Source organism: Coptis chinensis, chromosome 2 (genome assembly GCF_015680905.1).
Source record: "Coptis chinensis isolate HL-2020 chromosome 2, ASM1568090v1, whole genome shotgun sequence".
NCBI classification, from domain to species: Eukaryota; Viridiplantae; Streptophyta; class Magnoliopsida; order Ranunculales; family Ranunculaceae; genus Coptis; species Coptis chinensis.
In genome coordinates, this window is record NC_141457.1 from 43,069,901 (window position 1) to 43,094,933 (window position 25,033).

The 25,033-nt window shown below is 37.6% G+C and overlaps 3 protein-coding genes across 6 annotated transcripts; 2 read left to right on the forward strand and 1 right to left on the reverse strand.

Annotated features, from left to right (window-relative positions):
- The first annotated feature begins 880 nt into the window (after nt 1-880).
- LOC147516124 (putative phospholipid-transporting ATPase 4) lies at nt 881-3,432 on the forward strand. Of its 4 annotated transcripts, XM_086594550.1 has the most exons (6): nt 881-982; nt 1,854-1,908; nt 1,996-2,114; nt 2,251-2,527; nt 2,724-2,812; nt 3,023-3,432. In XM_086594550.1, exons 3-6 carry the CDS (start codon nt 2,053-2,055, stop codon nt 3,147-3,149), a joined length of 555 nt encoding a protein of 184 aa, XP_086450676.1. In that variant the 5' UTR covers nt 881-982; nt 1,854-1,908; nt 1,996-2,052; the 3' UTR covers nt 3,150-3,432. The 4 variants fall into 4 exon arrangements, with proteins under 4 accessions (XP_086450676.1, XP_086450679.1, XP_086450677.1 ...); XM_086594553.1 differs by lacking the exon at nt 1,996-2,114 and having other exon boundaries at nt 882-982; nt 3,023-3,431; XM_086594551.1 differs by lacking the exons at nt 1,854-1,908; nt 1,996-2,114 and having other exon boundaries at nt 886-982; nt 2,274-2,527.
- A 143-nt stretch (nt 3,433-3,575) lies between these two features.
- LOC147516125 (protein SOSEKI 5-like) lies at nt 3,576-5,107 on the forward strand. The gene is made up of 2 exons (XM_086593171.1): nt 3,576-3,588; nt 4,299-5,107. Exons 1-2 carry the CDS (start codon nt 3,576-3,578, stop codon nt 4,892-4,894), a joined length of 609 nt encoding a protein of 202 aa, XP_086449297.1. The 3' UTR covers nt 4,895-5,107.
- Nucleotides 5,108-6,457: 1,350 nt separating this feature from the next.
- LOC147516126 (squamosa promoter-binding-like protein 1) lies at nt 6,458-25,014 on the reverse strand. The gene is made up of 10 exons (XM_086588777.1): nt 24,157-25,014; nt 23,805-23,986; nt 11,494-12,122; nt 10,045-10,119; nt 9,799-9,906; nt 9,579-9,696; nt 9,338-9,479; nt 8,997-9,141; nt 7,562-8,194; nt 6,458-7,084 (listed from the first exon to the last, which is right to left on the reverse strand). The coding sequence occupies exons 1-10, from the start codon at nt 24,696-24,698 to the stop codon at nt 6,626-6,628; spliced, it is 3,033 nt and encodes a 1,010-aa protein (XP_086444903.1). The 5' UTR covers nt 24,699-25,014; the 3' UTR covers nt 6,458-6,625.
- Between the last annotated feature and the right edge of the window lie 19 nt (nt 25,015-25,033).

Sequence of the window (25,033 nt, forward strand, 5' to 3'; positions counted from 1 at the left end):
AAGGTCCGTCATCACAAATAAGCTCAATACTTGATATCCAAGCTTTCGATCCGCTCCTCTCCCTTCAAAAAAAGGGGAAATAAGATATCGAAGTTAAAGATACGTCAACAAGGTGACTCGGCGATAGAATAACTAACTTCAGTTTTTCCTCGTTATAACAAATCATGTGCAAATCAGTTCTGTAACTAACATTATAATCTACAAGTATAAATAGGTACTAATTGTACAATGAACAATTCAAGAAATGAAAAATAGATTCAGTTCTTTCTATAGTTTTATCATATGTGTGACCTGAGTTTCAGCATTGGCAATTCCACGTTGGAAGAAAATTGGTGCAGCATGAGCGAAAACGCGACGGAAGCCGTTGAGTTTCGCCGTTCGGAAGTTAACTTCTCACTTGATAGCTAACAAATATTTGAGATTTATGGTCTAGGAAGTGACATTGTTGATCTTGCATTCTGTGGAAGTGTATCCAAGATTGGTGGGCTAAGTCTTGATGAGGTACAAAACACAAGAAAGCTGCTCCTTTCGATATCTTATTTTGTGGCATTGTTTTTGTTTTTGGTCTTTACAAAAACAATGAGCTGCTTATTATCAATAGTTATGTTGGTTTTCTTTAGCATGAGATTAGTCTTTTATCATACTAGATGAATTGTTTGTTGAAATTATAAATGTAAACATGAGAAAAAGTTAATACAACCGTTATGCGAAAAGGTTTGGACAAAAGAAAATTTCCAAAAGAAAGCTGTTATTGACGAGTAATGCCATATAATTGGTCTTACATTATTTGTAACTATTTACTCAACCATTTAACAAATGACCTACTGTAGCTTTACCCTTGACTTCTCAATACTATAACTGATCAGAACCCTATCTTTCTTGCAATTGGCAGGGGAAACCATGTCTTTTTGGGTGAAAGCTTTCTCGGAGGACACAGCAAAAAGACTGGAAAACTTTGGGTTCATCCAATTCAGACCTGGAGGTAGCATTTCAAGTTGTTAAGCGTGTTTAGACTTTGGATTTTCTATTGACAATCACACTTAAATCAGCATTCACTAGAGTTTATGATGCATAGCTTTCCCCAATTGAAAATTTCTTGGCGACTTTACTAACTTTATTACATCCATTTTATGTGGAAGTGTAGAGAGAAATCATTATCCAATGCTTGGGCTATCGAATTTATCGAACTAGACCCTTATACTAGATATGTACGTAAAATTTAGACAAGTAATTCTCTAGGGCACTTTGTTTGGGTTGTACTAGAAACTGATCGAATAGCTACAATTCTTTGATTATCTCAGGTCACTAAGCCACATGTTTTGCCTATCTATCTCAAAGTGGCAGAGCTTTCTAATTTCAACAGTTATAATTGGATAAATATCTTCACTTCCACATAATGAGAATAATGTATCACTAACATTTATTGCTAGGTAAATATCTTCACTTCCTCATGGTGTGTATCATGGATTACTGATTCATGTTCGGTTCATATTAGAGGTCATTGGATGTAAGATATTATCAGTTGATATTGACACTGCCTATGTGCTGCAGATATTTTGTTTAGTGCCACTAAAAGCTATTGTTTTATGAGTTTGTTGGTCTAATACTGACACACATAACCAGTATATATGAGGTACCCTAATTATAATTGTAAAATCCATCTCAATTAGGATTATTAGGATCTTAGTCATGGTTGGCTCTGTGACAGAGTTTTCTGAATTTTGGAGCACCAGCTCTTTTCCTCTTTCATGCATATGAGCTGAAAATCTTTGTCGATTTGGGCTGGTTAGAGAATTGAAAGTATAGAGCAATCTGTTTTGTGTTTCTAAACAAGTTATTCCAATGCTACACAGACAAGTCACTTCTCTAACTGGACATCTCCAATGTCTCGCAGATGATCTTGCAGAGGTACAACCAAGTTTTCCTATTTGGACTTGCGAATTTATAATAAAATAATAATTGCATAACCATATGATTCATTTTCGAAAATTTTAGTATTCAGTGGAGATTGTCTGACCAGTTACTTTGTTGAGAAATCCTGCTTGAAGACACATGTCAGTTATAATTAAAGATGATAATGGTCAGATCTTTCTACTCTCCAAGGGTGCTGACAGGTTTGCTCACATGCATTCTACCAATTGACACTGAACTACTCGGACAGAGAAAAAATATTGTATAAATAATGAACCTCTACTTGAAAAGACATTATTTAATCTGAATCTCATTTTCTCTTTTTTTGGGGTTCTCCAGCATTATCTTTGATCTCCTGGCAGATAATGGCAAGTTACACCAATGGGCAACAACTTCTCACCCTTCAGACTATGCAGAAGATGGCTTCCGTACTCTTGCCTTTGCATATCGAAAAATTGGATCGGAAGAATATGCAAAATGGAATGCAAGGTTTACAAAAGCTAAGACCACAATAGGTCCTGAAAGAGAGGAGCTACTAGAGAATGCATCTAAAATGATTGAAAAAGATCTGATTCTGCTAGGTGCTGCTGCAGTAGAAGACAAACTGCAGAGAGGGGTGAGTCCTACATTTCTGTCTGTGGTTTGCATTGTGTTATATTTCATTCATGTTACTTATCACATTTTATTAATGTTGTAGTATAACAAATACAACTTGTATGCTGTTGTTTTGTCCAGTGAGATACATTAGAGTTATAGTACATATTTGAATTGTATTGATTATTACTGAAGATTGGTGTCAACTTAAAATTCAGGTTCCTAACTGCATAGACAAACTTGCCCAAGCAGGATTGAAGATTTGGTTACTCACAGGAGATAAGAAAGAGACTGCAGTCAACATTGGGTAGGAGTGGTTTTCTTGCACAGTTCGTTTTTTATGGTTATCCTTAATTCCTTATACCACTACACTTACCTTCAAAAAGAGTTCGTTAGTACATGCTAACCTTTTTTTTCACTAGAAAACCATGGCCAAGCGGATGGACCATACTGATACTTAAAATGTATGTTCATTATTGTATTTACTGCGTCTGAATATCTTTGTTTCTTCGTGTAGGTTCGCATGCAGTTTACTTCGGTATGACATGAAACAATTCCATTTGAGCTTGGATGTCGGAACTAAATATGAGAATCAGAAGGTGCACATTGTTGAGTACCTAATTGCTTTTGAAATCTCATTGTGACTTTGTAAGGATATATAGAATGAATACCATATTTGAGTTGGCGTGAGTGCTTTATCCTCTGGTCTAACGAGGACGGTTGGGTCCTGCTTGCCAGAAGTACGTAGTGTTAAAAGATGATTGATAATAAATCAAATTCTGAATTTGAACATTTGAAAAGGAGAGAGGACCAAATATTGAAATAGAAGCTAGTCGTGTTCCTGTGTATCACTGGATGGGGTTTCAAAATTTTCTACTTTAGATCGGTGGACACTGATAAAGAAATGACAAAACATCGAAATGGTGGCTATGAGAATCTGCCAGCGTCATACATCTTTGTTGCTTCCATTGCAAATGAAAAGAAAATATAAGCATTTATGACAGTATAAAATCAACTATATTGTTTTGGCAATACGAACTAGAAGCTTGAGTGGTATAACAGTCGTACGAATGAGTGTCCAAGGTAAGTGTACCAGTGGTATAACAGAAACCACAAAATGTTCCAAAAGGACCCTCATGAAAATTTAATACATGATTGTCGTTTGCATTTCTTTATTAGTTTTCCATTATTTTTTACGTCATGCTAATATAGAAAAAGAACTAAGAGTTTAGCCATTTCCACCCCCTCACGTCAATCCCACGAGCCTCTTATCATGACATATTGTTAGTGGTGTTACCATCTTTGAGTGGTTCTCCCCAACGGTGCTGCATTTGTTTGGGATAAATTTTCCTCTGTAATCGCATTCGGCAGGGCACTCCTCATGAATAGAGCTTCTTCTAGGCCAATATCTTCCTATCTCTTGACCGTTCAGCCAAGCTAGGCCTTTTCCCATGTCTATCATGTCCAGACCAATCGGTTCATTTCCAAATGGAGACCATTAATACTGAGTAGTGGGAAATGCTCCAAGTGACCCACGTCAGCCCCTTTTTTTTTTCTCTGAGACTGACACAGATTTTTCTTAAAAAAAGTAAATCTACACCCTTTTTTACAGATTTCAATTGTTTGTAACCCAAACAAAGATAAAAAAAACAAAACTCTTCACCATACAAAAAAAAAAAAAAAAAAAAAAAAAAAAACCTACCACTTATTATTCACCGCCATTACCATGAAATATGAAGCAAGAGCTCATTAATGGAACCATCGATCCAATGCTAGCACTGTTTCTTCTAAAGCAGAACTCTCTCAGCATCAATTTCCTTCAAATTTTTGTTTAATAAAAATTCTCTCTGTTTCGTTTCATTATAGGAGTTATAAGAATGGATTCGTGTGGCATGATTTATCAGAAAACGATTACATCTACCCAGTTCATGGACAAGAATATGTTCTCAAAGGTTCAGAGCTAATGCAAGCTCAAGAACAGACAATAATTTCTTCTGAGAAGCTACCACAAATACAAAGATCAAGTGATGAAGAAGAATGCGACTTTCAAGTAGTTACTCGACAAAGAAATCAGTCTCGGAGTGTCGTTGATCTTCATGAATATAAAGTCTATAAAGCAGAATCATCTACCGGTGAATATGTCGGTAAAGCAGTTCATGCATCGACACAGACTGAAGATAAATTTCGACGAAGAAGAAGAACCATTAGAGAAGAAGAAGAAGAAGATGAAAAGATTTCTGCATTTGAAGATAACCACACAACGGAGTTGAACAGGGAAGAGGTATCTCCACCACCTTCATCTTCAAATCCAGAAACACTAGAAATATTAATTGAAGCTGATAAACAACGTTCCATCATCGTATCTCGAGGAAACGAAGAATTAGATTGAACGGTTTGCTCATCGTATTAAGGTACTTTCCTCAAAGTCCAGATCTCTATTGTAGATATTTTTGGATTTGTGTGCTTTACAATAACTAATGATTGCATACAAGAAGTAAGTATAGACTTTCCAACGGGTCTTTGAGAATTTTTTTGATACAATAATGACAAGGGGAAGAGCTGATGGAGTTCAAAAGAAGCGCTTAATCTCTACTTTGTGTGTTGTGGCAATATTTCTGGTTTTACTATTTGTCATTACCTTTTGTCCCCTCTTCCACCATCTCCCTCCTTTCCCTATCTATTTTTACATATATTTTTATTTATTGTAAAAATTATTCTACATACATTTAAATAATATATAGAAGTCATGGCACTGTTATGAACTGATGGACCAAAAAAGGCTACGGAAATATGTTTCACAACTATGCTTCTTGGATTAACTTTTTCTTCTTCTCTTTACTTAGAGTTGGTTTTTCCAATATTTAGATCAATGACTTCATGCGGCAGAAATGGGTTGAGGGAGAGGGAGAGGCAGAGTTTAGATTCATGGATGGGGTTGGTATTGCTCGCCATGGAGAATGGCTATCATGGACGGACTGTGGGATAGTGTGCTTGAGTTCTCTTCGAGTGTCCCAGGGACATCAACTTGGGTGTTCATATTTCATACTGCGCTTGGCCTTGGTGCAGTTAATAAGGACATTGCTACATAGATTAGAAATGACATCTCTCGGGCAAACACCACCAATAACCACTATGGTATAGATGTTTTATAGGTTAATAACATTGGTGATATAAGCTTTCTTCCTCTTTAAAGTTGCTTAGCTAGGTGATTTATATTTTTATAATCACTACATTATGAAACAACTTCTTTTACAAGTCTAGAACTCTATATATATACAATTTCTTTTCATTTGCCTCACCATGTTTGTTAAGATCTTGGATGTAATTATATTTCAGTGGAGGAAAGTCGGTCAATACTCTGCCACCAATGGTAGGTAATGCAGCTAATGGCAGGTAACGCTAGGTAATGCTGTATTATAGTTGTTAATAGTTTGATAAAAATAAAAACAGTTAATCATGAACTATCAATGTAACAGGCCCGGCCGCAGGCTGGCAAATTGGCTAGTTTTATTTAAGATCCGACTAGGACGGTTCGGCTCGTATTAACCGACTCACTACACGTTAGAGAGGAGTTGCTTGTCGGTAACCAACTTGAATATGACCGAGAATAAGAGAAATAAACGAAAACTGAGGCTGTAGCAGGTGGATGATGAACCTGCAGCTCAATGGAGTAGTATACCGATGGGGGCCAGGGTAGCATTTTTGTCGCATGCCTAGGAGTAATCATGCCATGAAAGTTTTTGAAGATTGGGAGTTCACATTTACCTCTTCATGTACGAGATATTGGCACATGGATGGACAGTTTAACAATCCCAACTTTTTATGCTGAATACCGACTGCAAGTTCTGAGAACGAGAAGAGTACCTTTTACTGCCTCAAAGACAGAACCTATCTTAGTGCAAACTGCTCAAGAAATACAAACATTACCAACCCTCCTGCATTCTTATCAACATCAACGAATTCAATGGTATTCCTTATAAATATGGAACAAATATATGACAATAACAGAGTATTTCACACGGGGCCTAAAAAGCAGAATAAAACATTATTACTACAACAAACCTCATCCATATACAGGCTATATAATTAATACAAATACATAAATGATCCTCCATCTTCCTTACATTGTTCCGCATTTTAACAATTCCCACCGGAATGGGTACACAAACAGGACCTCAGGTGAGGTTTTGAAAAACAGACTGGCACAGACACATACTGCAGCAATAACAAGCAGGGAGAGCATTGCTGGCCTGAACACCGGAGATCGGTTGGTAATTCGATAAGGCACCTGCCGATCACATATTTTACAATAACTCCGCATCTTGCCAGATCTTAATTCAGCTTTCGCTATCTCAAAGCCTTTAAGTTTGGTAGAGTTCTGTCTTTCATTTTGCTTCTGGTTGGTATTATAGTTAGAGAGAACACCAGGAATGTCGAGAATCACGTGTTCCATATCTGCTTTCTTGTTCATCTTTTTATGAACTAGATCCATATAGGATTTATGGCCTCTCACGCGGGCATAATCTTCAGGTGTTGAACCTGTATTGTCACGAATAGTCTTCCATGCTTTAATCCCCACCTGAATGAAGATTGTTGTCAGCAACTTGTGAAAGAGAAAAAGTAACATAATAATAGTATAGTAGCATTTTTTTTTACTAGTATGTTGTATCATGCACAATGTCCATATTTTTACTAAAATAACCTTACGTGGACACACCATATTTGAAATATAGTTATCCATCTCGGATACGTATCCACGTGTCCGTATCGGGCCCACACATATGTGATATACCTCAACTTTTGATATTTCACTATGTCATACACTTCGTATCCGTGTCAATGTAACTTAAAAAATAACCAAAAAGGTTCTACAAGCAGGGGTGTCAAAGGGCAAAGTCGCGACCGATGCAGACATTTCCTGCAAACTGTAGGAATTGTCTTGGGATAATGAGCATCTAGGTTTGCACACGATACCAATGTCCTTGACAATATATCCTATAGAAATTCCCATGTCTATATTATCATCATAAACTAATGTATGCAAAGAAGGATATACCAATCCAGGATCATCAGTTAACGCATCGAGCACATTGTAAGAATCATGACTGCTGGCTGCAATATGAAGAGGCGTCAAACCCGCAGAACCAAAAGCATCAGATCTAAACATGAAACCAGAGCCGTTCTTGACTGGTTGGTCCGCTTCAGATCCTGCTGTGTCTGAATTTTTTTCAGGAACGTATCTCAACAAGAGCTCCACCATCGGCTTACAGTTTCTCCTCACAGCTCTATGCAGAAGACCCATATCCAATAAAGCAAGCTCAGAAGGAACACGTTCGCCAACAACATTTCCATCGAAAAGGACATCTAGAAGTTTCTTGACTACGGCACACCAATCACGGTCCATAGAGAACTCTATAAGCCACCTGAATCTTGGGAAAGGAAAGACGTCTGAGTTAGAACTGGCTTGATGCAACCTAGATCTCCTGTGACTCCTATGCAGAAGCCAACCCAGTTCATGGATAAAGTCTATGGCTTGACTCTTCACTTTTTTTAGGCCAGCAGCTCCATGGTTGTCATCACCGAGTTCAGAAACCTCTACTGCACTCTCCAGCATACGAATTTCGGAACATACATCCTGCTCGGCAACTATGAAAGGAAAGAAGCCACAGCTGAGCCCATGGTCTTCAACCTGGATGAGAGCACAAAATAAGAAGCCAAAACTTACAAGTAGCACAGCTAAATGGGAATATGAAAATGTATTATTCTTTAATTTGTAGATGATAGGCTGTGAAGTTGGTATCCACCATTGCCAAGATTGCCAAGAACCAATGGTACATAATGTAAACATCACCAGTCACATTCTGTTAGACACTATAGATAGTGTAAAAACAGTTCAGAGTAAATATTTACAATTATAATAGTGCAAAAGTGACCATCCCAAATAACCATCCCAAATACCCACCCAGACCCAAAAGTGAACTTACACTTGGAAGTTAGTTAGGGTTCATTTTTTTTAGAGACGTTCTCCCCATGATGGAGATCATATCCACGAAAAATCAGAATCAGTTCATTTGGACATGTCTAACCTTATCAAAAAGTGTGGACCGTCAGATAAATCCTTAAACTTAAACACACATTTTAACACCGCTGCACATTCTCAAATGAGCCGATTTTTTGTGGATATATATCTCCATCATGGGTAGAAAATCTCCACAAAAATTGAGTCCTTCCTTGGATATGATTTATCGAGGTGGTTTTTTATGATGGCCAGCTATCCTGCCCCTTCAATTATAGTAAATTTTTTTGATTGCAGTTCAATGGAAGAGCACAACAGTAATGTTTTGTAGTACTAGCACAAAACCAAACTACACAAATTGGGATATGAAACAATATTTAGGGCTGTGGCTATAGTATTACACCCACTTAAGAAATCAAATAGAGCTAGGAAAGATAACATGAACTGATAACAGAATATCAGGAGAAAGACCCACCTCAATGAAACCTCTCCCAGTCACATCAGGGACAGAGCAAGGGAAAGTGAGACACTGAATTCCGTGCTCCTTAATGGAATCACAGTCCAACAAGTCATTGGTTGCTCCCTGAAGCAGATACTTCCCTTCTAATGCACATAGCAACCTAAAAAGATAGAAGACAATATAAGAGAACCTGGTCAATACATGAAAGTGAATCAAGTTGCCTTGTAACCAACCCCTTATGAGAACATAAAGAAAGAAACGAGACGCATCATATAAAAAAGAGATAAATATAAATATATAAGAGTGAAAGGAGATGAGGTATAGTCACGAGAACATGAGCAGGAGATGATAAATACCTTGCAGTCGGCCGAGAGAGGTTACACCCTTTAACAAAGAACTGGGCCCTCTCAGACACAGACACTGCTATTGGAGTAACACTTGCAATCTGAGAATGATTATGACTAGTGAGAGGTAATGCCATGTTTAGGACAATCTGACCTGCAACATGAAGTAGAGAATCAGAGGCCTCCACCATCCTTGCTATGATTACGCAACATAAAATTAAATAGTAGGTCTCAGCAAACAATTGAAGAAAACCTTCATAAACAAATGCTATTCGATGCTGCACCCTAGCATAAATCCATCCAGTTCTCCAAAAAATATCGTCCGAGACATCCAAGAGCCTACTCAAACTGGGGCTTAGATCATCTTGGAGCTGTACTATCAAGTAATGTATGAAAGTAAGAGGTACTTTTCAGGGATTAGAATAATAGAGAGAAAGCAGTACATTTAATATATTACTGAAGAAGTAGCACACCTCCTGCCATTTGGACTCTTCCAGACGAAGATAAATTGTTAGAATGATACAACCTGGCCTGATGTAACTCTCTATTTCTGTTGGACTGTGAGATAACCACTCCAGGATCTAAAACAGTTAAAAAGAAAGAAAGAAAACAAAACAAAACAACAAACCAATTTAACAAATAACAAAATCAATAATTTCACTCAGCAAGAAAGACATTGAGTAATACTTTGAAGCAATTGCTATAATTTCAGTATATACCTGAGATCTTAAACTAACAGGAAACTGATTTGGGTCTTTCCCGAAGAGTTTGAACACAATTCGGTCCGTGCGGCTCTGTTAGGACAAAGAAATGGCTCTTAAAACTCTAAAGAAAAAAGAAGAAAGCAAAAGGTTGTTACATCAAATAAGTATGTATTCAGAAGGATTGGTTTTTTTATTCAGAAGAGACTTGCATCGCAATTTGTAGCACACTTGTCCTCCACCTTCGTATACTTCATTAAAAAGTTCCAATAAAATACTATTATTTGAAAAAGAAGAGAACCCTACCTAACTCCAACTACAGAAACAGAAAAATGTTATTCTTATGTTCGGATAAAATAAAAAATTGAGTTCTAAGGAGCTCAAAGTGATGCATTCTAGGCTTACACACCCTTATTTTGAGTCCTAATTGGTTTCGGATTTTTCGAATATTGTTTGTCAGCTGTTTTAATGTTTTTAGCGTAGGCTGTTTTTGGTTTATTTTCAAATCCGAAAATTAGGTGTTTTAGTTTCTAATTTGAATTAGAAGCCTAGATTCTAAATTCATTGATTTCTTTAGCTATATATTGAGCTGTAGGCCTTTGACCATACTTGGTTGATTGAATAATAAAATTTGTGTTTGTGTGAGAAAGGTCCTTGTGTGAGTGTTCTTGTTTGATTATTATATGCAGAGTGATTACAAGCGATAATGTCATCTCCCTTCTTAAATTTGTGGGTTTCAAGTTCAGTTGTCGCGCACAACAACCATAGTGGCTCACAAGCAACCTATTTGTAATTCTTCGCCATCGTGTTCATATCCCTATTGCATGCAAGTGCAACACAAAGATATGCAGATCGGATGATAAACGTTTCTTATTCTATCATTTGCAACACCAACACAAAACTTGAAGCACTATTTGAATAGAGAAGTATCATTATCCAGTAGCAACTATCAGAGGCAGGTGCATCAAAGAATGAAGCAATCTCTACGTTCCAAATAGTTTAGAAAAAACAATTCTATAGAGATTAGTAGATACATGAGAGTGCTTTTGCAATATTAAAGGGAAAAGTTAATCAACTGAAAGATAAGCAAATTCAGTAAAAAGGAAAATGAAGAAGATAGAAGCAAGTTGTTGTTAGAGTTCTAAGAGGACATCACCTGAAGGGGTTTAAGGACTGGAGTGATAGAAGGCCAAAACTAAATAAGGCGTATCCTCTTTTCTTCTCTTTTCTCAACAGATTTCTTCTTCAGTAGCAATAATATCTTTTTATTGGTGTAAGACCAAAACTAAAAGGAACTAAGGCGTATCGTATCTCTTTTCTCAACAGATTTCTTCTTCATTAGCAATGATATATTTTTATTGGTGTAAAAGATAATGCCAGAGTTTTGTAAAAAAGTAATCAAAGCAAAACCAAAATTGTGCTTGTTCACTGAGGTCAGTATAAATGCAAGGGAATATGTATATATACCTGGGCATCTCCACCAGAACTAGATGGTGACTGGCCAGACAAGGAATCAGAATTCACGCTAGTCTGTGGTGGACTAGACTGATGAGAGTCTTTCCGCATCCATGAGGGTAAATTTGGAGATGCAGTCCCCAGATTTGTAGGCTGTTCTAACCTTCCAAGTCCTTCGCAATCCCGCAAGTCATCGTATACGTTATTCAAATCAAAATTATTTAACTTGGTTCCCCTTACAGTAGAATCTGAAGTAACTGTTTTGGCTGGAGGACCATCTTTTGTCAGAAAAGATAAGGTTTGTTGAGCCTCATTTAGAGAAGTATTTATGGTACTTCCTTTCTCTGATACCTCTGATGCAGAATTTAAGTTTTGATCAACAATCCTTATCTGAGGGCCTTGAGCATCAACAACTTTGTTTACTTTGGAGATTGGACCCAAGTAACTTGTGGTTTCATGACCATTTGAGGGCAGCCTCACTTCTGAGGATGCTCCAGCAGAAGCCTTAATAGTAACCACTTCTTTAGATTCTTGCAAAATTCCAGACGTGTTTTGTCCATCACTTGTAGATTCATAGCTAGCCAGGCTCTTTATAAGATGAGATAAAAGATCCTGATCCTTTGCATGGTCTGTGTTATTTGCTGCAATTAAAACAAAAGAGTTGGCCGGAAAGAAATGACAAGTACTTTAAAGTAAGATTATAGCTCAAAGATCAAATTAACTGAATACTTCAGAATTTTCTTATGAGTTTACTAGTTTAGCAATTAGTAAGAGTCTCAATATCCCAAAATACACATGCAGGACAGTTACAAATATCTCACGATTATAAATTAGGGTACCAGCATAAAACATAACAACAAAACTTCTGGGGCAAACCATCTTGTAAAGTTGGAACAACAGAGAGAACAAACAAAGGTATGAAAGCCTCAAACCACTGGATACTTCTTAGTTTAAGTTGAAGGGAAGAGTCGAGCAGAGAGGTTTAGTTTCCTTTACGCAAATATAAAATTCCTTTGAGCACTAGGATATTCACATAAAACTTTTGTTCTGTGAAATTGATGAATGAAATATACTAAAACACAAAAAGTGTGCAACTCTAACATACTATCTATTCCTATCATCACTGTTAGGAACTTGAGACTAACAGGAGACTCCACAAGAAAGACTCAGTTTCATGGTTGTAAGGAACTCTCCTAAATTACACAACCAACTTCCAAATAAAAACTAAACATGAAATGAGCACTATTATGCTATATACATTCAAGCTAAGCGACATTGACACCAGTACTGTATTGGTATCCGACACAGATTTCGAAACAAGGAGTATCTATGTTACATAGCATTCAAGTATCCATGGTGTTTCTTTGATTTGCCTTAGTCAATAAAGACTGTGGTTCAGACCATGTTTATATACACGTCGCATGTGTTTTTGATAAACGGCATCTTATTCATTTACAAACAAAGAAAAGGGTGAGGGGTGGAAGTCTCCTCTACAAGGAAACAAGAAAGGCAAAAAAATCAAAATAAAAAACAGAAATTCCACTTCAATATGACAATAACTAATCCTAGTGTGTTTACACTCCACTTCCACTTGTAAGGGTAGATAATCCTTGCACTATAAGAATTGTCTAATTGCCCCTTCGCTGTTCCAAGTCTCCCTTAAGTTGAGGCCAGAAAGATTGTTCCTCAGCTAAAGCAATACTCTTGTCTCTTCCCAAATGACCACCCAAACCATTGCCATGCAGCTCACCCAAAATATGCTCTCCTAAAGAGCAACAGGAATGCACAATTTGCTACCTTCAAAACTTGGAGATGGAAATCATCTTTATGCTGCCCTAGAAGTAGACCATAATCCACCTAAATCCTCATCATCAGCATATAAATCTTTCAAATACTCAAACCCAATCACTTCACTACGCATAGTAGCCAGTAATGAAGTGTGTCGGTTTAATGTATCTGCCACTTCATTTAGCTTTCCAGACTTGTGCTCTACAACAAAGGTAAGCTTTTTCAATGTAGAATTCCAATGCTGACCCATTCGATTTTTAGTTGTGTTGCTATAGATAAACTTCAAAGCTTCATGGTCGGTGTAAAGGTCTTTTCTAATTAGATAACAAGTTCAATATTTTGAGACCTTAGACAACAGTGTACAACTGGAAGCTCATATGCAGTCCACTTCTTTCGTGCTTCACTTAACTTCTTGCTATAGAATGCCACTGGTTTTCCTTCCAGTGATAAAACTGCACCAATTCCCACAATGGACATGAAAACATCACAATCAACTTGAAACAGCTTGCCAAAGCTGGGTAAGGCAATGGCAGGTGCGGTGGTTAGAATTTCTTTCCAATGTGTAAAACTTTCTTCAAATTTATTAATCCATTTAAAGCGCTGACCTTTTATGCAATCCGTTAGTGGTGCAGCAATGGTGCTGAAAATTTTAACAAAACGACAGAACAAGGGTGCTAATCCATGAAACCTACAACTTTACTAGGCCGCTCTGTAACTGCCTTTACTATCTCATCATCAACATGAATATCATCTGCTGCGACTACATAACCCAAAAAGACTAGCCTATCAGACAGAGAGCTACACTTCTTGAGATTTATGTAATTGCCTTGACTATTTCATCAACAACATGAATATCATCTGCTGCAACTACACAACCCAAAAAGACTAGCCTATCAGACAGAGAGCTACACTTCTTCAGATTTATGTAGAGTGAATTCGTTTAAGAGCATTGAGTACCTCCCACAATTGATAACAATGGCCATCCACCGTCCGCCTGTAAACCAGTTGTCATCAAGATATACCACCACAAATTTCCCAATAAATGGTTTAAGTAGCGAATTCATAAGCCGCATGATGGCGTTTGGTGCATTTGAAAGACCACCAAATAGCATCACTAGTCATTCGTAGAGTCTGTCTTTGGTCTTAAACGCAGTTTTCCACTTATCTCCTGGTTGGATCCTCATCTGATGTAACCCACTCTTCAAGTCAATTTTAGACTATACTTTGACCCTTCCAACATGTCCAACATGTCATCTCACCGGGAAATGGGGAAAGCGGTAACAAACAGTGATTTTTTTTATGGCCCGGCTATCAATACACATTCTCCAAGTACCATCCTTCTTAGGAGTAAGTAAAGATGGTATAGTACACAGACTCATACTAGGACAGATTAACCGTCTCTTAGGTAAATCATCAATTTGTTCTTGCAAAATTGCATGTTCTTTAGGGCCATCCTATAGTGTGGAAAATTAGGCAAGCTAACACCCGGAACCAAGTCAATATGGTGTTGTTTATCTCTCATAGGCGGCGATGTTTTTGGTAACTCATCAAATACAAGGCTGGAAAACTCATTCAACAATAATGTGTTAACTTTGGAAAAAACGCCCTCAAGATTTGGGGCATTTCATATTATCACCAAAGCTTAAGTCTCGCATGTCTTTAGTATCTTTGATAATGTTTTCCAGGATCAAGAAAGTGCGCGGCTTTACTACTGGAGTGTTATTTTGATACTACCCTAGTATAAGGAGTAGGTGTTTCTTTTTTACCCTTATGAAAAGAATTGACATCATGTTGCCATAGTTGTCCAACATACTTCACCTTTGTAATGCTTGCCAATAGAAAATGGAATCTTACACCAAAAATTTACCTTAGTTTCACCAACATCTTTGATCCAGGCATCCAGCTGATAGAATAAGGTGAAAAATGCTTTTTAGTATGCAAATCCAGCTTCTCTACCATAAGTTTTGACACAATTTTCGCTTTTTGCTGTCAATGATAAGGTCACATACACGGTCCTTCACGATACATTTAGTTCTGAAGATGTTGCGTCTTTCAATATGGAATTTGTTTTGTGGCGTGAGGAACAACTTCCTAACCACAAATGCATGTCCATGATCTTCATTGTCCTCGTCATTCTGGTCATATTCATTATCGTCCACAGGTTTATCCTCATCATATGGACAGCCAAGTTTATAAGTGCTCTTTGCAATTGAGAGAATCCAATTGAGAAAGAGAAAATCCTTGATGTGGCGTTGTCCATTGAACCGAGGCAGATCAATTTTCATCCTAAAGTATCCATTGTTATCTCCATAATGAATAATACCATAGTTACCATTTCGTTGCATTGGGAGGAGGTTCTCTATCCCGGCCTGATTTTGATCCATCCGATCCATTACTCTAGTCATGGCAGTCAGTACAGACCTCATCATTTGCGCTTGAGTGTCAGTGATTTGCCTTAACATCATTGTACTTTCCCTAAACATTGTCAGTCGAAAGATTGCTACCGTTTCCACCATTGGAAGCCATGAAACCAGGACGAATTCCCAAATCTAATACCAAACTGACGCAGCTATAGCAAATGGTTTGGAAGAAGAACGTCTTCAACCAAGAAATTCTTTGAATCTACAAGGAAATGCATCTTGGATCTACAAGATAAAACAGATAAATATGGGATTTCATAAAAAGTAACTAATCAATCCTTAAAGATAGAAGGTGCTATTGACTGACCTTAGGAGGTCGCTTTGGATAAGGGGGCCAAACTTACAATACATGTCCGCCATCAAAAGTTTAATGTCACTCTCTTTCCTTTCACTTTTCTCTTGTTTCTTCTCTCCTCTCCTCTCCTCTCTTTCTCCTTTCCACACAAATTCGACTACACCAAAACTCCCCAATCACTCTCTCTTTCTCTCCTCCCAAATCAACTGATTACCTTAGTCACCAGATCGTTGAGCGGGAGCGTCAAAGCACTCAACTTGAGAAGCTCCCTGATTTAGAGCGCCTATGGAGTGCCTAAATATATAACTAGTACACTGGCACGTGGCAGTCGCCACGTGTGCGGTCAGCTTTTGGTCCGGGCAGCACAAAAGTTTAAAATTCGGTCAGTGGCAATATCGAAAATGACTGAAAAAATAAGGCAATGTATTACGCCACGTGTGTGGTCAGCCGGGTTAGGCCGGGCAGCACAAAAATACAAAATTCTGTCAGTGGCAATTTCGTAATTTTAAACAAAACTGATGGCAGTGTACTAAAATGAGGGAGAAGCGTCTGAATTTCACTGTGGAAATGGACGATTTTACCCCTCCATAAATTGCGTTATTACAAAAATCATTAAGATACATATCCGTAATTATCAAAATCAGGTAGGGGTAAAATTGTAAAATGCTACTGTTCACGCGACAATTCTCTTTAAAGTAGTAAGATATTTTAATTAATAAATTTAATAAAAACTCCCTAATTATTACCAAGAGAACAGGAAATTCTTTCTTTACAATATTTAATTTATAAATTAGGTCTACATGGATGTAAAAATAGTTTTATTTGTAAATAACAAAAGCTTTTTAAGGTGCCTACAGAACAAAAGCTTGTTGTACACGTGTACCCCTATGGTCCTATCTTGAACTTAAAACCGTGCTTGACAATTGTGCGCTATGGAGAATAGAGAAATAGGCTCCACTTCAAGTTATTTTGAGATGGGAGTACATGATAGTGATGCTGGTCTTCTTCTCCAGCCCCCGATTTTGCACTCAAGATTTCAGAGAGGCCACATCTATATAACAATACAGAGCAGTGTGGTCTGCAGGGCCTCCATCCTACGGCTCTAACCCTGTTTTCTCGGCTTATGACGTGGACAATCTAAGCCATAAAGGACCGTGTGCTGCTTTACATAGGAACATCCGACCCTGTTGGATTTATCTCAGGTATTTTGTTCCACCTCTCCCGATCCTCTCTCTTATCTTTCTCTTAATAGCTTTTAGTTGCTCTCGCTCTTCACTCTCTCTCTCTCTATTCCTGCTCATCAGGTAAGAAGCTTTTGATGTTCCCAAGCTTTCAACTTTTAGATAAAAACCCAATAAGGGGTAGTCATTTTTACTGGTTTTCTTTTTATGAAATATCTGATTTCGGTCAGTACTCTGATTCGAATTTTTGTCTATGAAAACTATTTTATAATTTTAGTGTTCCTTTACCCCCACAAGCTTGAATTTTTAATTTCCACTGGTTTGCTTCTGTGGAGTCTACACATTCGACGCCACATCCACAATTTTTCACATTACTGAAATATGCCTCGGTCCTTCATCACATGTGTATGATTCAAGACTTCACTGTGTTAACATCCACAATTGCTTTGTGCTAAACTGCTAAGCTCAGTATGACAAAGGTATCACGCCTAAGCTATATTGTTTCAGCTGTTCATGAACAGTAGTCAGCATGATTGCTTATGAGGAGTCTTTCGAGCTTCCCAGGGACTTGGGTGGTAATTGGGGAGTGAGAATGAGAACCATCATACATAGTGAGCATGACTTGGGCCATACTAAATTCAATGAAATGTTTAAATGCAACTGGATAGGTGTCAAGATGTGTCTCTGCACCTTCTGACGTTTAGTCCCTCATCCTCTATCGTAAGAATCAATGACTTTGGACTGTGTTTAGGTTCTCATACTTATCACTTGATGCTCAATTATATGATCTATAGGGTTTGCCAGTGCCCTACATCACTGAATAGCTTGCCGCGCCGTTTGAATATTGCACCCTTGACTTTAGGTTGACTTTAGGTGTGTAAAGGTAAACTATATATGATTTGCTATTGGACCATTCCTTAGCACAAATGGTTTTCCTGCCTTCTTCTTAACAGCCTCCCAAATGGTAGACAGGGGCAAGCACCCCATGAATCTTTCTGAGGATCCTTCGAACCAAAAGAAGTGTTATTTTGGTACAGTCCAAGATAGGTTGAACCTTCAACCACCCCATGCCTTTCAAGTATTACTTCAACTTCTCACGAACTTCAATGATATGGTTCTGATATGGTAATTATTAATTATTTTTTCCTTCTTATGTATTAAAGCAATCCAACCGACCAAATGTGGATAAGGGCAAGCGCCTAATGCACCAGTCAATAAAGACGTGTTTCTATTCCCCCACAAGATAGGCTGATTCTTCAGCCACCTCATGGCTTCTAGGTGTTACTTTAGTCACCTCATGGCTTACTATCTGTACAACATTGTTTTGTTGCATTGCAATTACGTCTATTATTTATTTATTTTATCTTTCGTAATTGTTCAGCGCCCAACGGATAACATTTCTCCCTCTCTTCTACTGTCGTCTGGTGCTTGGGTAAGAATTGAATTGAACTTTCGTTATTAATATTGTCTAGCGTTTTATTCTACCATTGTCTTGCTTTAAACTTTGTATACTTTGAAGTCTTGCTTTTTTCGGTTCAGTGTGTAATTAAGTACTTTCTTTTCCTAATTATTATTATTTTTTAAATATTGTGTACATCATAAATCTGCTTATTTATTTTGGGTTTTGTAGTTTTCCATACAACACATATTTATTTGCAACTACTTTATTTCATATCTTTAATATAGGTGGTTGAATACATACTCAGTTATGTTTACACCGGCAATGGAAATCGTGACGATGGCAGTTGATTTTCACAACTTTCAATTTCTATATATAAAATTTTCATTCCCTATAAAATTTTCATTCCCTCCGTTACCATATTATTTTTTTTAAATCCAAGTCGAAAGTTGAGTGATATTTCAAAGCATGTCCTACCTTGGTTGAACTCTAATCTGAATTGACATGTTCCATAGTCTTAGATATATATAAAATACTCAATCACCCTAAACATTATTTGTTCTCTCAGAATTCTTAACTCATTTCATGTACATATAATTGCTTCTCTATTGTAATTGTTTACTCTATAATTTGTCATTCATCTCGCAGGAGCGCAAGGAATATTTTTAGATGCTTTTTTGACATATTTGTGTCTTCCATTCGTCTCTATCAGAAGGCGTTACTACACATTTGGACCCAAGAGAATTAGATTTCAATGAGGAGAGGTGAATAAGATAGGCCATTGTTTCACTTCGTTTTTTTTTCATCTTCTTTTTAAGTATATATTCGTACTCACTTTATTTCACAACGTTAAAACAGACAATTACATTCTTCTTCAATAAAGTTTCCTCAAGGCTTGGGATTTACAAAGAGGACGCTGACATTGGGAACTGAGATTAAGATCTTCTTATGGGGTTTATGGAGGACTTATGATGTTCTCTGTACTCTTGCTATTTTATTTTTTGTACTTGACATACTTTTGTGGGTGCTTTTACAATGTTACCCCACATTTTTGGAACTATTTTGATGCATGTCCTCATTGAAACCTCACTTTGGTGGAAGTCTTTTAATTTATCTGTTTCTCATATTGTTCTTATTCCATTTGGTTGAATTGGTGGTGTTCTATGTTTAAGTCCATTTAGATGAATGTTATAGTGGTGAGGTTCTGTCCAAGTGACTACCGGATTTAATGCATATGAACTGCCTTTGCAGCCTTATGACAGGATCCAAAATTGTGAAAAGTCATAAATAGTGGGGAGGTTCTGTCCACATTGCCCACACAGTTCTTTTTTCTTAGGTGGTTAAAATTAGTGCCGAAGGCACGTCGGGGCGTTTATCTATGCCGGGAGGCACGGGCATAAGTATATTGTTTTGCGTCGAAGGCGCGGCTGACCTTGCGCCAAAGGCGCGACGAGTTGTTTCGTGCCGAAGGTACGCGTAAGCTTTGCACTGAAGGTGCAACGAGTTGTCGGGGTAGCGCCGCAGGCGCGTCGAGGTCTCATAGGCCGTAGGCACGGGCATACCCTAGTCTTAAACAGTACATGATAGATAATTAGAGAGGTAATGATGTCTTCATCCATGATTGCTTTAATTCATAACTAAGAAGATTTAAAATGAAAGTTGAGTCACAAATCTAGCCGTTCTCATCAGATTTCATATCTTGAAGTTGGGTTTCACCAAATTTCATTTATTGAATCAGGAATTTCATTCTTCAATCACTTTGGCTTTAGTTTTCTCCGACCTACTGCAGATATTCTTCAAATCATTGAGACTGGGGTTTAATTGATTGTTATAGTTGATAGGGTTATATACTAAAAGCATTACTTTTGTATTAACTCTAATTCTTTATATTTTGAATGAGAATCATATGGGCAAATGTTATGCATATTATATATGTTATTAGTTATATGCATATGTCTAATACTTTATGTTGTAGATGATATGGTGTGAACACACAGAAGATCATATCATCAGTACTTTATAAAGTATAAGTAATCGTTCACAACCTAGATGGATTTGGACAAACCATTGGTACGGTTGTAGTATAATCTGGTATTAGTCTATCTTGACTATAAGATTACACTAGTACACTTTGTGTGTATTGAACAAGACCAAGTGAAGTTGTTTCTCTTTATACTGACTATATAAGAGAACAAACGCCTCTGTTATTATGGATGATTGTCCTCTTAATCCGGATATAATAATGTGCACTTACGTGCATTGTACATTGCTTTAAATCATCAATGAATGAGATTCATTTGTGAATCAACAAACTCGACGGATTGGGTAATGACATTGTATGTAAGGTGTGCTGTTGATTATAGAAAAAATCCGTGTCCCGCATGAAGTCGGGCTGATGATGTCCCCTTGAGGAGCTCATAAAGATTGTCATGTAAACCCTGCAGGTGGATTTATTCCGACATGACAATGAGATTGAGTGGTACTACTCAAGGACATAAGAAGTTGATTGATGTTGTTGACAGTAACTTGACTTAATCAACGAACATTCGATATCTTAAACACGGGGATATCAACGAGCATATAATATGGAGCCCATAAACGCTGACACGTAATTTGGGATTAGGGCGGTAGTGCAACAGTGGCCTTTAGTGGAATAAGCCATTTGTTGACGAACTTGGGTCGTATGTTCTGGGCGAATATGGAAAACCCAAGCCCGTCAGGAGGCCCAACCCTAATTTCTCCTCATGGTCCCTGTTGTAGCCTATAAATAGAAACCTTTCTTCTTGGCCGAAATTAACTATTCATATTGATTGAAAAGAGAGGCAAGAAAAGATAGATCCAAATCGGTTCTAGCTTTGTGAGAAAGAAAGAGGTTGGTAGATCGTTGCCCACACAACGTCCAATCTATTGAAAGGAATACAACAGAAGATTAAGGGGTTGATTGTTGATTTCATAAAGCTTGGATTCTCAGAGATATCAAGAAGCTGATTTACAGGTATGTTTTCCTATCCAAAACCGTGAACCCCATTAATTCCGCTACGCGTGGGTTTTCGCTATTTGTAGAAATTTGCATTATGAAATAACGGTTCCTATAGTAGTAAGCATATTTATAGAAAACACTTAACAATTTCCATCTTAAACTAAAGAGCGTGGTCTTGGAATTACGGAGCGCGGTTATGAAAATATAGAGCACGGTTTCAAAATTCTTGGAGCGCAGATTTATCAAGGTTTGTATCCTAAATCGCCAAAGCGTGGACTTAGAGCAAGTCCGCCACTTATAGAAAACACCTAACAATTTCCATCTTAAACTGAAGAGCGTGGTCTTGGAATTACGGAGCTCGGTTACAAAAATACAGTGCGCGGTTTCAAAATTCTTGGAGCGCGGATTTATCAAGGTTTGTATCCTAAATCGCCAAAGTGCGGACTTAGAGCAGGACCATCACACCCTTTGGACGGTTTGGGTGACTAAGCTGATTACCCTCCATACTTGAATTTCTCACCATCAACATCTTCTTCATCATGTCTCAAAGTGTTGATCATTGCAATCCAATGTCGGTCACCACTGCACAGCAGTTTTCTACTTTTAGTGTGAACACACCAGGGTTCCAAAATAAACAAAATTAGGACAGGTGGAGGTCATATAGAGAGCTTACACCGCTTGAAATACACAAAAGAAACTAAAAATAACTTAATTTGTCCGAGAATAACCGAATCTTTTAGTTAATTGTTTTCTTGGGCTTTCCTTGTTTTGGATGGTCTGAAACCTTTCAGCAACTTGTTCTTCTTCACACTCCCAAAATTCCTAAGAAAATTGTTAGTGCTAGAGTTTTGGTCAAAAGGGTCATGTTTAAGCAAACTTTCCCCGAAAGAATTCACAATTGCAAAGAACGAAAGTTCAGCAAATTTTCCACTAAACTCAAATTTCAATTCAATCAAATCTAACTAGACCAAACTCCTACAACTCCTTATATAGGAAAACTATTTCTAAACTTGACACAATATTTAAATCGATTAGAACTCTCTAAATTCTAATTTAAAGAAAGTCCTAAAATAACCCTACACTCAAGGGCGGATCTACATGAGGGCCAGGAGGGCCTAGCCCTCCCCCCCTCCCCACACACACACACCAACTTTGGTCCATTAAAACAAACAAACTTCAAGTGAAACTTTAAAGACCCCACTGGCTAAGCCACCTTTTCAAGTTTTCACTGAATATTTCTCAGTGAAACACCCTATGATCTTTCATTCATAGATTCACTACTTAAATCAGTCTCACATAATCACTAATTGAATCAGTTCACCTCCTCAAAATTTACAGTTCAACAACACGTGCATCTTTACTAATTCAAGGGGTATGGGATGTAAGGATAGCTTCATCTATTTTCCTAAAAACTCCCAAATAGTTTTCCACATAACCAACAGTTCAGCTACATGGCCGCTAAATATTGAAGATTGATTTTTTCAACTCAAAGTCTTTAGTTGTTTACATCTGCTCAAATGTAGTTTTATCAGTTATATATCTTGTTATCAACGATTTATCCACTAACAAAATTGATGTGGTAAATGTATAAAGATGTTAGGAAATTGTTCTTCACTAGTTACTTTGTATGGTGCCCCCCCCGGTCAGACGAAACCCTGGCTCTGCCACTGCCTACACTAAATATGAAAATTAGGACCACTTGCTGGCCTTTGCTATCTATTTTAGCCCTATTTAGTGCTTGACTTGAGAAGAAGGGTGGAGATAACATTCCTCTTCACGCCCTTCCCCAGCAGGTTTAAAGTTGTACAAACTGGTCTCTTCGCTTGCTTCTTTGCTTAAGAAGGTCTCTCATGGCCCAATCATTATTACAGCATTCTCTACCATAGGCTTCGGCCTTCGGGGTCAACCCAGCGGCTTCTATGAGGAAGGCAGTGCAAAGGAGGCTCGAGGGCTTGTTAAGGAAGGCGGCAAGGGCCAACGAAGGGGCATTGGGACACCCACTTTGCTGGCATGACTCCGAGGGACAGATTAGAAGAATGGGCTTACTTTATAGAAACTAATAAACGCAATTCTAATAATCCCCAATGACAAAGAAAATAACATGAAACAAAATTAATGGTTGTAAACCCCTAATCCCATCATTTAAAGACTTTGTTTACAATTGTGATGAGCTAAGTAGTAACAAATAAATAAATATGAAAAACTGGAAACAAGTCTAATCATTTAGTCATTTGAGGAAGGAGAAACATAAAATACTCACATTGCATGTTGGAGAGAATTCTTAATAGACTAATCAATAGATAATTACTAGACCGATCATCAATCACAGAATTTCCGTTCACAATAGCTTCAGGATGTGTTTTCCTTCTCCGTTTATTATGCCCTGCCAAACGCCTACGACAACTTCTCTTCCCCTCATCAAATTCTTGAAGAACATGAAACCTGCTCATGGGTACAGAAAAAAAAAAAAAAAAAACTTTGACATATAATTATTTTTCTCTATCTGCCGTGTCAATGTTTGTAAAAAGATAGCTCTTGCATCAACAAATTTTGCCAAAAAAGTAGCTTGCCAAATATAAACATTATCAAACACAACTCAATTAAGTACTAACCTACTGCACTGCTGACAGAATCGTTGCAAAACATTTCCTACAACTGCCTTACTAGCTTTCGAGTGAGTTTCACAGACCTTATGTCGTCTATGATAATCCTTCCCACAACTAAGATCAGCATCACAACCCTCCACCTGACACATAACACGATTATTCGAAGTAGTAGCCCCCAATACTTTAATTTTCTTCCCATTATTTCCATTCTCACAATCCAAAACATCATTTTCTGAAATTGGATAAACTTGTCCACCAAGCATTAAACTAAGATTCCCCTCAGATTGGTTATTCACCCTCCTTTTTTTGTCCAACTCCCTCCCACTTGTTGGATTTACCTCATCAGAACAAGATGAAGAACTATTTGACAAAATTCCAGCCACTTGAAATTCTTCTATTCTTCTTGTACCACGATCCTCCTTTTGTTTAGCAATAAAAAGATCTCCATCCCATTTCCAATCATTTAAATCCCACTCCAAACTTTTCTTCTTCTGTGTATCGTAAAACCTATGACGTACTTCACCTCCTCCTCCAATTGTAGAATTCATGGTCGCTTAATTTACTCAAATCTCAAAATCCAAAACAGTCAAAGTAAAAGTCATCAACCTTAAAAAATGAATTTGGATTTAAGTCTAGAGCAGCCAGTGATAAGAGTAGTAGCAACCAAACAACAACAGCAGGTGGTATGAGAGAGAAACGCGGTATTGTCGGGGAGAGTGTGATAAGATGGAGAAGAGATAGGGAAATGATGTTACGTCGTTTCTAGAAGATCACCGTTGATTGTAGGGGAGTGATGTGATCGATGAATATTTGATGGGTTAGATGGGAAAAGGATGGAATAGGGAGTTAGTGGATTCCAACAGTTTTATTTACGTTTACCTTT

Bases quoted from the DNA above. Each gene is read 5' to 3' on its own strand.
- LOC147516126 (XM_086588777.1), bottom strand. From the start codon at position 24,698: ATGAATTCTACAATTGGAGGAGGAGGTGAAGTACGTCATAGGTTTTAC. The intron at 8,195-8,996 runs GTGGGTCTTTCT...GCTCTCATCCAG, and splicing joins CTGGGAGAGGTTTCATTGAG to GTTGAAGACCATGGGCTCAG. The intron at 7,085-7,561 runs GTATATCCTTCT...ATCTTCATTCAG, and splicing joins TAACTGATGATCCTGGATTG to GTGGGGATTAAAGCATGGAA.
- LOC147516124 (XM_086594550.1), top strand. From the start codon at position 2,053: ATGTCAGTTATAATTAAAGATGATAATGGTCAGATCTTTCTACTCTCC. The intron at 2,115-2,250 runs GTTTGCTCACAT...GGGGTTCTCCAG, and splicing joins CTCTCCAAGGGTGCTGACAG to CATTATCTTTGATCTCCTGG. The intron at 2,528-2,723 runs GTGAGTCCTACA...CTTAAAATTCAG, and splicing joins AAGACAAACTGCAGAGAGGG to GTTCCTAACTGCATAGACAA.